We start from the raw sequence: 14,530 nt of genomic DNA, 5'->3' as shown, positions 1-14,530 counted from the left end.
GAGGTTGATGAGGACAAGACATCCCAATCCATCTCCTGAGTGTCATCTCTATTTGCAGCGATGACAGCATGAGATAGGAGATGTGACACTTAGCCGGACTTTTGCGCTTTCCTTAAACACACGGCAGCAGCAGAGCAGCGCTCCCGTCCTCTGGTGACAGTCCAATGAGGGTGCACGGTAAATAGGAATCACATTAGTTATCACGGTGCAGATTGAGAGTTAATGCATTGTGGGAATTCCCGGTATTTTCTTTAAACAGAGGGATAGATGGGTAAATCTGTAGGAGGAGACAGACTCCATCTCTATCTCCTCGCTGGTTCAATGAGTAATACTCCTGCGGCTTCCTGAGAGGACCACAGAGCCATTCGCAATAATAAACAGTCAGCCATGAGTCAGATACTTTCACTGGAGCGGAGCACAAGTCTCATTTTCTCTCTCTTCCTCTACCTTCCTCTCCGTATGTACACATGCAACGCAACCACACATGCTCTCTGTTGCAGGCAAACATGCATTCAGTCTGTCTTTTCTTGTGTCACACTCACAAACACGCATGCTCGTACATAACCAGCAGCAGATGACTGCTCAAACCTTCAACCAGTTTGAGCCCTCATCACCACAATCTCATTACTGACTCTCCTAGCAAGAATCCAGTGGGTGTTTTCGCTGCGTCTGCGCTAGAGGATGGAAATTAGAGAGACCCGGTAGCCCACTGCTCACCATTCAAGACGCCTCACATCTGTGGCTGGTTATTGCCAGAAACTTCATATCTCCATGCAGCTGGTAATGGAGGGAGGAAGTTCAGTGGGAGATGGAGATGATATGGAGAATGAAGAAGTTGATACTGAGACAGTGTAGATGAAGAGCAATGTGAGTAGAATGGATGGACTGTAGCGGGGAGGTACAATGCAGACCAGTGTGCTGATGGCTGGGCTGTCGGAGTGCATATTTGTGGAGTGTGTGGAGTATTAATAGACTTCCTGCAGATTTGTTTGGAAGTGTTTGTGTGCATTGTGAGAGTCAGATGTTGTATACCGGTATTCCTTATGTGTCTATGTATGTGTCCATGTGTGTTTTCATCTGCAGCAAATTAGTCGGACCTCATTGTGACCTCTAAACGCCCCAGCCTCTGTTCAAGATTTCAGCCGTGTGACCTTATGTACAAAAGATGGAGTGGGATGGAAAACTGAAAGAAGGGATGACAGGGGACGGACAGTGTGATAGTTTGAGTGAGACGGGGGCAGATAAGAAAGTGGAGAGAGACTCAGACAGAGGAAGTGTGGGAGTGCAGAGCAGTTGTGGCTCAGGTATTTCACTCTAATGAGAAACCAAAGACGTTTAGGGGTTGTGTGTGTGTGTGTTGGGGGTTAGTGATGACAATGGTGGGCCTAGATGCTGTAAACACAGATACTCTGTCAAGACATCCTCCTTTAAACAAACACACACTTCCTGTTGTCAGTACATGCGACTGTAGTCACTGCTCGTAATTGAGGTCTGCTGACAGTTCGGGTAACACAAATAAACTATGCACACACATCTGTCCACACAAAGTTAAAAAATATTGCTTCTCGGATGTGTAACACAGCACTTTTTTTTTCATTCAGCCCTGTGGTCTGCCTTCAAGTCACATTTCCATTTGATTTTTTAGATTGCAACGGTGAACAAAAGACTGGAGAGTGGGCAGCAGACAAATGCGAAACCAGAGTTTTAACACATCAGTTCATTATAATGCACATTAGCAGAGTGAGTCACCAACACATCCCCCAAAATAGCTTGAAAGAGGATCAGAGGACTATAACAGATATACAGTAGAACACTCAATATGCCATTGATTTTTCTTCACTCTCTAACACAGAACAACTGCTTTTGTCATTGTCACCGACACACTGAAACTTACACTATCGATCACGGAAAGTGGAGCGCAAAGTTTTGCAAATGACTCATGATGCGCTGAATCATTCAAAATTTAACAGCGATGTCATGTCTGCAGATGTGCCTTGGAAATTGCATGGATTTTTCTTCTTTTTTTGACAGAAGCGATTTTACTGTCAGCAAAAGAACCTTTTGTGAGTAAAATTTACAAGTTTCTCATGAGACAGCAACCTTTGAAACCCACAAACTTATGTTGAGAGATGCAGAGTCTTAAGACACTATTCAACCCTGTCTCCTAGAAATTACATTTGTATGTTACTAAACTACCTTCTAATTACGCTGTTTTGGCAACGTATTCGCCTCCTGGATTATGTTCAGACACAATGTTTCTGTCAAGTAATGAAACACTACATTCATAGGCCTCGCAAGGAGGTGGTTGCCGAGGATGGCGGGCCTACAAAGTGCAGAACCTTGACACCAGAACCCCGAGTTTGCATCCAGACTCCTGTCTTAGGTTTAGACAGGAAATGCACTCTGGTTAAAGTTAGGGAAAGATCGTGATTTCAGTTAAATGTCAAAAAAAAAAGATGCTGGATTGCATGATTGCCTATTTTAGAGGAAAACAAAACACATTTTCATTGAACATTTAGCTAATATGGTCAATTACAACATTTTTACAACCTGACATACATTAATTCGCAACATTACCTCATTATGTTAATACAGAACTTAATACGCTTGGCATTTCTTTTCCTCAAAACCTATTTTCTGCTTTGAATTAATCATACATAAACAGAATATCTAGGGGATAGGGCTGAACCATTTCATCTCAACAGAACACGTCCCGCTCACAGTGCACAGTCCTTATTCAGTCTTTTGTCTGTCCCTCCTCCTGTGTTTATGGGTGTTGATGTGAACGCTTGAGACACAGCCTCGAAACAATTCATCAGCAAAATGGCCTTGTGAGTTTGTATATCCACGCAAGCCATAACTGTTTAAATGACACATCCTTTAGCATCGTACACATGAAGCTTGTCGCACAAACACATCAACATCCCACACGCACCCTTTTGTGCCCTTTGACAGCAGATGTCAGTCACTCAAAAGTGCCCAGCGCTGACAGAAACTGGAAAACACACAAATAGGTCACGTTTACATATACTAGCTGTATGGTAAAGGAAGGACTATTTGGCACTATTGTCCTGCTTTCAGATATAAATGTTTATTTTTCAAACCATATTCATAGATTCAGTGGTTTATACCTATACTTCCTCTAAGGATCTGTTAATTAGAGCTGGATATTTAAGTAGAATTACTAAAAATCTATGTTAATACCATAAAACCAGTGTGACCACAGGAGATATTTAGAACAGTGAATTTTTTTAACATGTCACTTGCACACAAAGAGGCCTATTGTAATTATCCAAAACCTATTATTTAGCTTCAAGTGAAAGACTTTGCAAAATTCCAAACATCTATCCCTTCAAAAGAATAACTACTACTAACTGCTAACAGCCAAGATAGGAAACCAAACACAGCCTGAGGACAAGGGGAAAGGGGAGAGCAGGTCTTAAAATAGAGGCTAAACCTGTGTTTCCTCATTTCTTACACATCTGCTAACAGTCAGCTTGTCTTGTCTGCTGCTTACTGCTAATTTACCCCCGCATGACTCATGTAGAACTGGAGACACACATGGGAGGGAGGGTGGTCGGCAAAATTAAAGAACAGAGGAGAAAAAAAGCAGCTCTGGGGCGGCAGGTACATTTCATCCCACATGTGTCTGTGTCAGACCTCATATGTGTAATTAACATGTTGATGGTGAACATGGCGCGAGGCAAGCGGGGCAGCGTGCAGCCTGGGTCTTCAGAGCCCACCTGAGTGATTCGCCAGACATGCACACAGGTAACTTGAAGCATGAAAACACATAAATATGTTCTGTGGGGTCTTTAGAAGCCAGCTGCAAAAGTTTTACCACTCCACTTTCTCTTAGTGGAGGAGCGGCGCAGCAAAGATGCCAGTGCCACAACACGACAACAACCATGTGACCTTTTACCACCTCCTCCAACCTATGCTGCTGCAGCGGAGAGGCAAGGGGCCCAGCCAACCCAGGTGGTATGCAACCAAACTGGGTGGAACTATGGCCTAACCCTGCAGGCGTTGAGAGACAAGCAATAGACACCCTGCATACCACATCTACCGGGTCATCAAAGAGCAAGGGAACACGTAGGTGTATTATGCCCAGAGGGAAGTCAGGTGCAACACAACTGGCACACACTCAACCCTTTTTTAACCATCCCCGTGACATTTCAGCGAGCACCACCCTGGAAAGAAGGCTGGCATTTCCAAGAGTCTAAACTTGGGCATTGTTTGGCAGGCCTTGCAGGCTGTGTAGCTGTTGAACACCAGTCTCTGCATGGTCTGTGCCAGGGCACTGATGAGGCTCCTGAAGCGGTGACTTCATCCGTGGAGGACGCTGAGCAGCAGGCAGATCATTGCTTAAGAGGAAAGAGACAGTGTCATGGAAATCCTTTCTATCCTGTATGATTGACCAGCTCATTTATGCAAATCACAAGCGCACATTCACCTACCGGAGATTGGAGGTGTGTATAACCTTTAGAGTCCAGCAGTGGGCGGAGTCTGTGTGAGGTAGACCTAACAAGAACAGGTTTGGCCCAAGTATCTCTTGTTTTTATTAAGGCATACTTAATGGTCCCTTTATTATTCAATAAAACGTTATTTGTTTTGCACATAAGCAGCAAAGTGCTTTACAGATGACTGACAATCTTATATTTATGTTAATAAATACATGTTTAATGCTATATGACTCAGTAATAACACATTAACAGCAGCATTTTAGTTTCCAGGTGTCAAAAATCCCTTTGATTTGTGAATATCCTACTCCAGTACAACTTTAATATTAAAGCCTGCAATATAACTTGATGAAATATTATAGCAATACCAAGACATCTACCAGATGGACTAGGTTAAAGGTGGAACATTCATTTGCCCGAGAGGATGAATCTTTGGTGATGCTTTGACTTTTAATCCAGCACCATCACGGTGCTCAGAGGTAGAGCGAGTCACCCACTAATCAGAAGATCTGTGGTTCGATCCCTGGCTCCTCCAGTCCGCATGTTGAAGGATCCTTGGGTAAGATTCTGAACCCCAAATTGCTCCTGATGGCTGTTCCATCAGTGTGAAAGCGAGTGTGAATGGTTACTGCGTAGCAGGTGGCACCATGTGTGGTAGCTTCGGCCACCAGTGTTTGAATGGATGAATGTGGCCGGTAGTGTAAAAGTGCTTTGAGCGATCAGAAGGCTAGAAAAGCGCTCTACAAGTGCAGTCCATTTTCCATCACCAGGTCACTGTTTCAATTTGTCCAGTACTTCAGTTTATGACCAAAACCTTCAAATATAATGACATTCCCATCAGTGTTTGTTGTGCTTTGTGTTACGTGCTAGCTGACAAAAATTAGCATGTTAGCATGGATGTATTAAGGAAAAGTAAAGCCTCACAGGTTTAATAGTATGGCTGTAGACTCTTAAGACTCTTAAGTCCTTTGAACACTAAGTCCATATTTTTTCGTAGACGTATTTGTAATCGATTATCCGATAAAAATCGATCCGCACAGAAACCTTTCACACCGAGTCTGACGCCTTTTATTGTTCTATGAAATAATAATGCGCAGCTGCTTAATTGCACTCTGCTCATTGTGTATTTCTGGATAATGTTACATTCTCTTTGTCATGGAAGATTTCAAGAAGGACATTGCTTATATATATATTTTTACTTGTAGAACTTGCTGACTCGCTGTCCACTTCTGCTCCGTTCCTCTCATATTGCGGATGCATATGTCGTGCAGGTTACGCCGCAATTTCTTGACTGCTTCTTGGTCAAATAACTCTCTAAAGGCGTTCACTGGATGCAAAAAACGCAGAAAATCGAACCTCTTCTGAAAACTTAACAATGGGCATTGTGAAAATATACCTTTGTTGACACTTTTGACCAATAACAATGGATTACTTTGAAGTTTACACGTTTTTATGACATATAAAAACATCATTGCTGTAGATGTACAGTGTGTGCTATCCTGGTTTATATTATTTTTAGAATCTGAGAAGTGCATTGGGTCCAGTACTTATCCTGATACTATAGGTTTGTGTTGTACTGAATGGAACATAAGCTATCTGAAGCACTATTGTTATCCATGGAATGTGACACATTAAAAAAAGTATGCATCCTCAAGTGTGCGCACAATACAAACAACACAGTAACCCAGTTGTAAGAGCATTACTACATAGCGCTACTATGGTATGTTTAAAACACCTTACAGTTTGAATGTAATGTACACACAAAAAGTACTAATAAAGAGACTTAACAAAATACCTGAGCCCATAGAGAGTGACATATACCCTTTAACCTTGGTGGATGTGCGTGCCCCCTGCAAATCTAACACCTCATGTTACCAGTTAATGTATGTTAGGCCCCACTCTAAACACAGAGAAAATCCACAAATCAATCTCCAATCTGCGCTGGAATGGAATGTGTCCCGTTGAGACTGTTCACCTGGACAGAGTTTTCCAGTGTTATGCCTGCCAATCACTTCGAGCGCACACACTCAGACGCACGCAAAGCATGCTTACAATCTGAGAGAAGAGGAGAAGAGAGAAAAAAGAGAAACCAAGGTAGTGAGAACAGACAAGTGTGTGGTCATGTTTATGGGTTTGGAAAAGCCCTTGGCATTTCCTGATAATCCATGCCAAGTGTGCGTTTGGTGTTCTTTCCAACCTCAGTTTGTCTAACACCAGTCTTTCTCTCCCTCCCCATTTTGCAAATATATTTTAAGGTTTTCTTTGGCTTACGTTGTTGCCAAATAATGTGGAGGTTTGTAAGAACAGGTGCCAAAAATTTTGAACAATTGCAGGAAAATATCTGAAGCCTATTTAGGATCCTTTTCTGTGATTAAGAACTTAATTGACGCTATCTGTATTTTCCTTTTGCGGCAAACAAAACCCATTTGGAGTTCCATAATAGTTAGTAAAAACATTAAGATTTATCTGCAGACACTGTTTGATCCAAGTCTGGGGAGAAAGAGTTTGTCTCATACAGGAAAACACCCAGCATAAGTCAGGTAGAAGTCACTGACAATACTAGAGGACTTCAATGCACAGTAATGGATAAGTTTAGCTTTTTTATGGGATGTCAGGGCTGCAGAACCTTAGTGACCCTGATGCCCTTTCCCCGTTGTGTTTTATTGTGATGGAAAAACTGTGACCTTTCAGTTGCTGCTTACAGGAAGTGTACTCTTTTTCAGTATTAGAAAAAAACAAATGGTGCCAATTAAAAATCTCTCAGCTAATGTAAACCACATTATAGCTGCCAGATTGAGGGAAGTTTATTCTGACTTGGGTTGATTGCCCCGGGGGTGTCATGACCCAGAGCCTGCTGAGAGTGTTGAGACTAAATTTAATGCTAATGGTACAATCAGAGTGTCATTGAGCCGCAAAACGCTTCCAAAAATAGCATTCGCTGGTAGAACTCTACGCAAATGGATGTTGTATTACTATCAAATGAACTTTAGAGGGGCTTACTAATGACATGCTGATCCTTGGAGCTCCAGTCACGGGTCATGTTGTTGATGCAGCATCAATCTCATGTGTCACTTCCTGCAATTAGTGGAACAAACTCAAAAAGGCACTCTCCGACTTTAACGTAACCACCGGTGAGTCATGCAGTCTCAGCTCTGAAATGGCCCTTTCTTAAGGAACCAAACACTGCTGGTGTTCTGCAGAAATATCTGTGTTGAATCAGCGGGTAAAAAGGAAGAGCTGATGGGTAGAAAACAGCAAAACTATTCTTGAGAAGAGGGTATTTGGTAATGAAGGGGGAAAAATGAAAGGAAAATACCCATTACTCAAATTAAAATATGTCTGTTGTATGAATCATTGTTCTGTTTGACATCATAACAATACCAGAACAATTGCATCAACATCTTTATGGAAAAGAACAAGTCAGAATGAAGTTTTCTGATCAGGGAAGATTTAAACAAATCCCCCAATTTGCCCCAGCTTTCGAAACCATTTATTTGAACAAGTGTGCATTATAATCATCTTTGAATTGTAAATCCACATGTGCACATATTTACTACACTAAAGTACAGTGGGCCAAAGTTAAATCAGAAAATAAAGACTTTTACAGACAGATAAGGTCACTATTTTAATGCTCAACTCTATTTTCTCTCCAAACAAACAGTTTAAATACCATGGTAAAAATATGGACTTGTTTTGTGTTTGGCCAGCGGTCTAAGACTCATGCCATAACTGCGATCCCACGGTTTGATTCTGGCCTGCAAGCTCTGTTGCATTTCATCCCCATTTGCTCTCTTACCACGACTCTGGTCACATTAGACTATCAACTATCCAATAAAGGAAAAAATAAGAGGTAGAACAGAGAGAAAGGGAAGTTGCTGCATGTACAGAATTGACTCAGTTAAGCAGTGATTAGCACAGTCACTTTGATACCATATGTCAGCAGTGAAGTTGGGAAGTTGTCACAATGAAAAGGATCCATGCCGAGAGCCACAAATAAACAGACACAAGTTCTAAGAAATCAACAGCAAAAAACATCCGTTGATTCACTCTCTTATTGTGGGTTTTTGATTTGAAGAGTTACAAATTACAAATTGAAAAGAGATGTCGAGCTTGTCCCTGCTTTCCCTGCGTCTGTAACTTCTTAAGCCAGGCATGTTAAAGGCTACGACCTCGTCCCCATTTACAAGAGTATCCTGTTACAACCTCCCTTCTACATATCGCTGTATAGCACACATACAGAGACCTCCCAGTCCGACACATCTCCAAGAAAAACAAACGCCTTTATACTTCTCCGCTCCAAACTGTGGCCGTATTGATTCCTAGATTACCATCAGATAAACACAAATACCATCAAGTGAAGCGTTTGTAATTTACAACTACTTTGTAACGCTGGTGTTAGCATCTGGCTTTCTGCTGCAGCTCTGGGCAGGAGATGGCTGAGCTGTCTGTGTCAGTAATGTTGGCAGAAGCGTCATAAAATTAGAAACACAGATATAAGACCTCAGTCGGAGCTCATGGGGACACACTCTGCCATCCTGTGTCATTATGCATACGGTCAAGCTTTTCATTTGGAGGGAGCTTCTGTCGTCCTGTTCAATGTGGTGTTCATGTGGAAATGCACGTGTGTGTGTGTGTGTGTGTGTCTGGGTTTGTATCGCTTTGTACTCGGGGATGGAGGAGGAAGAACTCAGTAAACAGGAAATAACTAATTCATGCAATTTTTTTTTTTCCTTTTTTTTTTTTTTTCAAAAGAGCAATTAGGTAATTTCTGGGTCGGTCATTTCTGCTTAAAATTGATGATCTCTACCAAGTGTGTTTTTATGCTGAAATAAACAACTTTATTAAGTAAGATCAAATAAATAAATATATTTTAATATTTTTTTTATTATGTAAGGTTGAGCTTTTTTGATGCCGCCATTTAATTTAACTAGCCTTCAGCTGTTAGCACATTAAGTATATGAATACTTAACTTGTATTTTGGATTTCTATAAGAACATTGTTTTTCCATACTGTCTGCACTGAACACCTGTTATCGTGCTCTGTCTAAAATGCTCCAATTTAGCGCCTATGTCTTTAAGCCTGATCTGCTTTGATTGGTCAGCACCTGTGCTCTTAGTGTCTCTGCACCATCACTGCTGATGGGCAATGACTGTGAGCGACACTTAAATCTTCAGAACCAGATATGTTCCAACACGAACATCATTTGAAATCAGGGATTAACGATTAACAACATCAGCAACCAAGATTACATGTTTCCCTGACATTAGCATGTAGCTACATGTAGCATTGTATGTAACGTAAACACTTGCAGTTGTATGCCCGGAACAGCTGAACATATAAAAAAATGTATCATAAGGGTTGCCTCTAGCTCACTGACAGAGTGTGTGCCCCATATAGGCTGAGTCCTTTGCAGCGGCCTGGGTTTGATTCCAGCCCGTGGCCTTTTACTGTGTGTCATCCCCCCATCTCATGTTTCCTGTCTATCTTTAGCTATACTATCGTCAAACTATCAATACTACCAAAGGCAAAAATGCCCCCCCATTCCAAAAAATATATATGTAGACCCTTTGAGTGTAACAGTATGACATTTTTTTTGGTGGGCAAGGCTTAGCTGGAGGCAAAACAACTCTCCACAGACATCAGTTAGCTGAAGCTAACAAGTTCTGTCGGCTTTTTTTAGACGATGGAAGAAGATGATTCTGGTGGTGCATTCAGAAATACTCATTCTGAGTGCTGTAACACACTCTGGCACAAACTGGACCATTTTTAAATTCAGAGTACTCTCAAAATGTACTGTTCAGTTTTCCAGAGCACCGCACTGTAGGCACTTTGTCTGAGAAGTGCCCACAGTGTTAGCATTATGGAGAAATCCAGTATTCCTTTCAATACCTCCCCAGTTTCTGATTAGGTGGACATGATAACCCTTAATACACATAACATTACAACAACCCTTTCCCTAACCTGATATAGTGTGCTCTGCACACATTAGGATTTTTAATGATCGCCTCGGTGCAGTCCTTTCGTCTCATTTAACCAGAAATGTCTTTGTTTTTGTTGAGGGGCAGTCCTTCTCCTATTCTGGCATCCAATAACAAAACAAGATGACATTTTAAGACTCCTGTGCAGCCTACAGCCATGTGGTGGTGAGTCAAGTTTTGCCTCCAGCTAATAAAATGACCTCATTGTGACATCGTCCTTAGAAGGGTCTATAAAAAAAAAAAAGAATTTTGTCACAAGATGACATAAGCTCGTCTCAAAAGTGCAAAAAAAACAGTTGGAAATAGTATAGTAGAGCTTGAGGTATTCCATCACAGAGACTTTTACACAAGTTTACCTAATTATTTGAAACTTTGGCCAAGTTTCATATGAGCAATTGACACTGTAACGTTATATACATGACAGAAAATAATTAAAAGCGTAATAGGCCGCCTTTAACAGCCACTGAAAATCTTGTTTTGTACACCATTACATCACTGTTTGTTGGCCGTAATTACAAGTGCAACATAGCACTGTTCTGACTACACCCAGCGACCAATCTCACCCATCAGTCACGCTCTGTCAGAGATAAAACAGACTTGAGACTTTCAACCAGAGAGGTCAGTGAAACATTGTTTTTCAGTCTGGTGTTGAATTATTTCTTTATCCTAGTTTCTTAAAATTATTTGACATTGCTAAGTAGTTTAGAAATTATCTGCAGAGGGTGATTTGACAAAGCAGCAATCACCGACATGTGCCTCACACACAGACAGAGACAGTGAAACACAGATGCGGATGCGTTTCCCTTTTTCAGCAGCTGTCTCTTTTTCCAGGAAGTATGACATGTTTGGTCTTCTCCTCGCGGAGCCAAAGCACCCCGCCAGATGTGACAATAAAAAAGAAGCACATCGGGTCATAACAATACAACACTTTTATTGTGAATATATTATATTTGCACAATAATTAACACCATATTATAAACATTTTTTCTTCTCTTTCATTTTCTCTTTTATACAGTAAATAGTATTAGTGTACAAATGTATACAAAATTTATTCAGGCTAGTCAAGTTCCACAAAAGAGTAATTCATGTACAGTATTAAAGCACAATCAGATATCGGAGGGACACGCACATGCCTGCACATAGACACCCCCGGGGTAAAACACAAGTCAACACGCGACTTTGATAGACAGGCATAACCTGAACACTCAACAAGGTCAGCATGAAGGCTAGTTGGAGAGAACTTTAATTGTTCAAATAGCTAAAAAAAAAAAAAAAAAAGGAAAACTTAAATACCTAAGTGTGATCTTCATGACTTATGGTAATGTAAGGCAATGCAAAATTACCACTGGTAGTAGTGTACTCGCAAAGTTCTCTCCAGCAGGCCCTGATGCTGACCGTAGGCATAGACAGCGTTCAAACACAGAACAAGCTCATCCCATGACATTGCAGCGTTTCGACACTGAGCCCTCAGCGTCTGCTTCACAGCACTTATAGAGCAAAAAACAAAGAGGAAACAAGCATAAGGAGGAGAACAGCAAGGAGAAGAAAACAAAGAAACAGTCATTTTGATATGCTGATCTCATTCACAAGTCATCTTGGCTCCTGAGTCTGGTGATCCAGAAAGGGAACAGAAACAGGACTAATAAAGAGAGGTGCTGGAACGCAAAACTCAAGTCTGGTTTAGGTTTGTTTTGACCATGAAGGAAAACGATATTCCTCTCCCATAATCAAAATCACGGGTTGTTTCTGCTGCTGTCGGGGCCAAATAAATTAGTACAACTGCAGCAGATCTGGCCCATTTCACGACGTATTACTGCAAGGGCTCCCCTCTCTGCTGTACCGCAGCAAGCATTAGTATAGAAGCATACATGGTGAGAATACAACTCTGATCCCTTGTTTCATCCAGATAACAGACTGTCTGAGCTACTATGTAGGCACTGGGAATTTGATGCATCAAATTGAAGACAACCAGAGCTGTCAGACCAAGTACAAACATATCTGAAATCGTAATATCCTAGCAGATTTTCACATGATCTCACTTATCTCTCAGAGAGGCATCTAAGATATCTATCTATCTATCTATCTATCTAACTTGAATACTGATCTACACCCACGTCTGAGGAATCTCTTAAAATAAACCAGCCTGCAGATTCTCTGTAGTAGGTTTCTGTGTATCTGTGGTCCTGTGTGGAGCTTTGGTGTCAGAGTACTGGTGTTGTCTTTAGCTCTGTACTGAGCACATGCTGCTACAATACAACACCTAGCTAGTCACGAAATGCGAGTTGATTCTGAGTGCAAAAAAAAGGAAATGGAACAGATAAATAGATAGGTACAGTACATTTAAAAAACACTCAAACAAAAGGGATATTCTTCATAGTTGCACTGGTTGCCGGAAATAAACAATCATTACAGCATAATGATTCATACGCAATAAGTAGAATAAGCAACAAACAATATCGACGACTACACAAATCAACGCTGTCAGTGAACATACAGTCTTTGAATGATATTCAGTTGGCATAGTGGGACTCTTCAACCTCCGCTAAATAAATCAGAGAAACAAATGAGGCAGAATTAAAGGGTTTGGTTAGCTCTTACTCTTGCACCATAGGAGAGTATTAAGGAGTATATCATGGACGTGAGTGCAGCCGAGCACAGTAAATGTGTCTCTATTTTTGAAAATGACTTTGCAACCTTTGGCATTGGAGAATGGAAATGTTGATACTGCCGTCAGAAAACAAGATGTCTTGCTGCGGATTTTCCGCACACATCCCGGATGGTGTAACTGGAGTGTCCTTTGAACTCGTGTGGGATGAGATGATAATCAGTGTGTAAGTGTGTGAGTGTGTGTGTAGGGGTCATGAGTGTTGTAAAGATGTAATGAGCCACAGCAGCAGTAGTTGGAGCCCAAGCATCGGCCAAAGACACGGGCTTAGGCAGGTCCCTCCTCCACAGTCAGAGTCATCTTCCTGTGGGACAAAGCAGTTGTAAATCAATCAGATAAACAGTCTTCTTCTACATCCAGTAGCTCAACTACGACTACCAACAACATTACTACGTCTGCTACTGATAATAATGAGTTCATAATTGAATTGTATCTTGTCCTATGGAATTCTATCATATTATATCCTACTGTGTTGCATCGTATCGTATAACTAAGCCTAACTTTGCTATTAAAGGCACAGTTACACATTTTAGAAAACATGTTTATTGGCTTTTTTTTTTTTTTATCCGAGCAACTGCTGGAGAAAAAAGTGTGAGAAAGTCCCAACAGGGTGTGTGGGAGGGGTGGTGGACGGGTCAAATAAACTCCAGACTGTCACCCGGGACAGTGTAGTTGGCTGGTTTTGAGGCTCATGTAACCTCTGTTCATACTGTGGAGTTTTAAATACATTAGTAAACTGTAACTATGAAATGAAAGGATGTTTTGCTGCCTCTTGCAGCAGCTGGAGTCTGAGAAAAAATAAGTTAATTCACTGGGCCGACTGCTGGCAACTTTTAAGATGGAACGTTAACTAGTTATGTTACTCAATGTACGAGTTGACAACGTAAATCAATCAGCACACCTTAAATTTCACTGTGACAACTCGGACAAAAAAAGGAGAATTATAAAGTCAAAAAAACTGGCTCATGCACACCTTTGAAGAGTCTCCTGAACAGGTGCGTAGGAAAAAACTTAAGCAGGTCAAGAAAGAAAAAGATTCCCGCACACTGTTGCCAAACTTGCAAAATATTTAATGGGACAAGGCAGCTACGTTTCGGTCATTACAACCTTTGTCAGGCAGAGTCCTGTGACAACTCAGACAATTACTTTAGTTTTTATTGTCTCTCTTGGATGTCATACAGTTTTAGTAATGAGTGGATCTTCAAGTGTTTAGAAATATATATTAATTTCGACCAAATTATGTGAACTGCATATATCCCAATCCTCACTCTGAGAGAAAAAAAAAAAAGCATCATGGAGTGTTGTTCCTGTGGGCTCCAGCAACAGTAAACCCCTGAACTTGCCTGAGAAGGACTGAATGCACAAACCAGCTGTTTTTAAATATCCCATGGAGAGAGACTCTGCAAGAAAGCAAACAAACATGTTTC

At 41.2% G+C, this 14,530-nt stretch overlaps 1 protein-coding gene across 1 annotated transcript in view; it reads right to left on the bottom strand.

The window, feature by feature from the left end:
• Positions 1 to 11,344: 11,344 nt before the first annotated feature.
• The window catches only part of LOC117262199 (voltage-dependent calcium channel subunit alpha-2/delta-1), an 85,906-nt gene continuing 82,720 nt past the window's right edge, over positions 11,345 to 14,530 (bottom strand). Inside the window, exon 38 of the mRNA XM_078167947.1 lies at positions 11,345 to 13,407. Coding sequence (XP_078024073.1) covers positions 13,297 to 13,407 — 111 coding nt within the window. The 3' untranslated portion in view covers positions 11,345 to 13,296. The remainder of the gene's footprint in view (positions 13,408 to 14,530) is intronic.

Source organism: Epinephelus lanceolatus, chromosome 5 (genome assembly GCF_041903045.1).
Source record: "Epinephelus lanceolatus isolate andai-2023 chromosome 5, ASM4190304v1, whole genome shotgun sequence".
Classification (NCBI taxonomy): Eukaryota; Metazoa; Chordata; class Actinopteri; order Perciformes; family Serranidae; genus Epinephelus; species Epinephelus lanceolatus.
The sequence above is the reverse complement of the archived record's forward strand: the minus strand, read 5'-3'. Positions and strand labels throughout refer to the sequence as shown.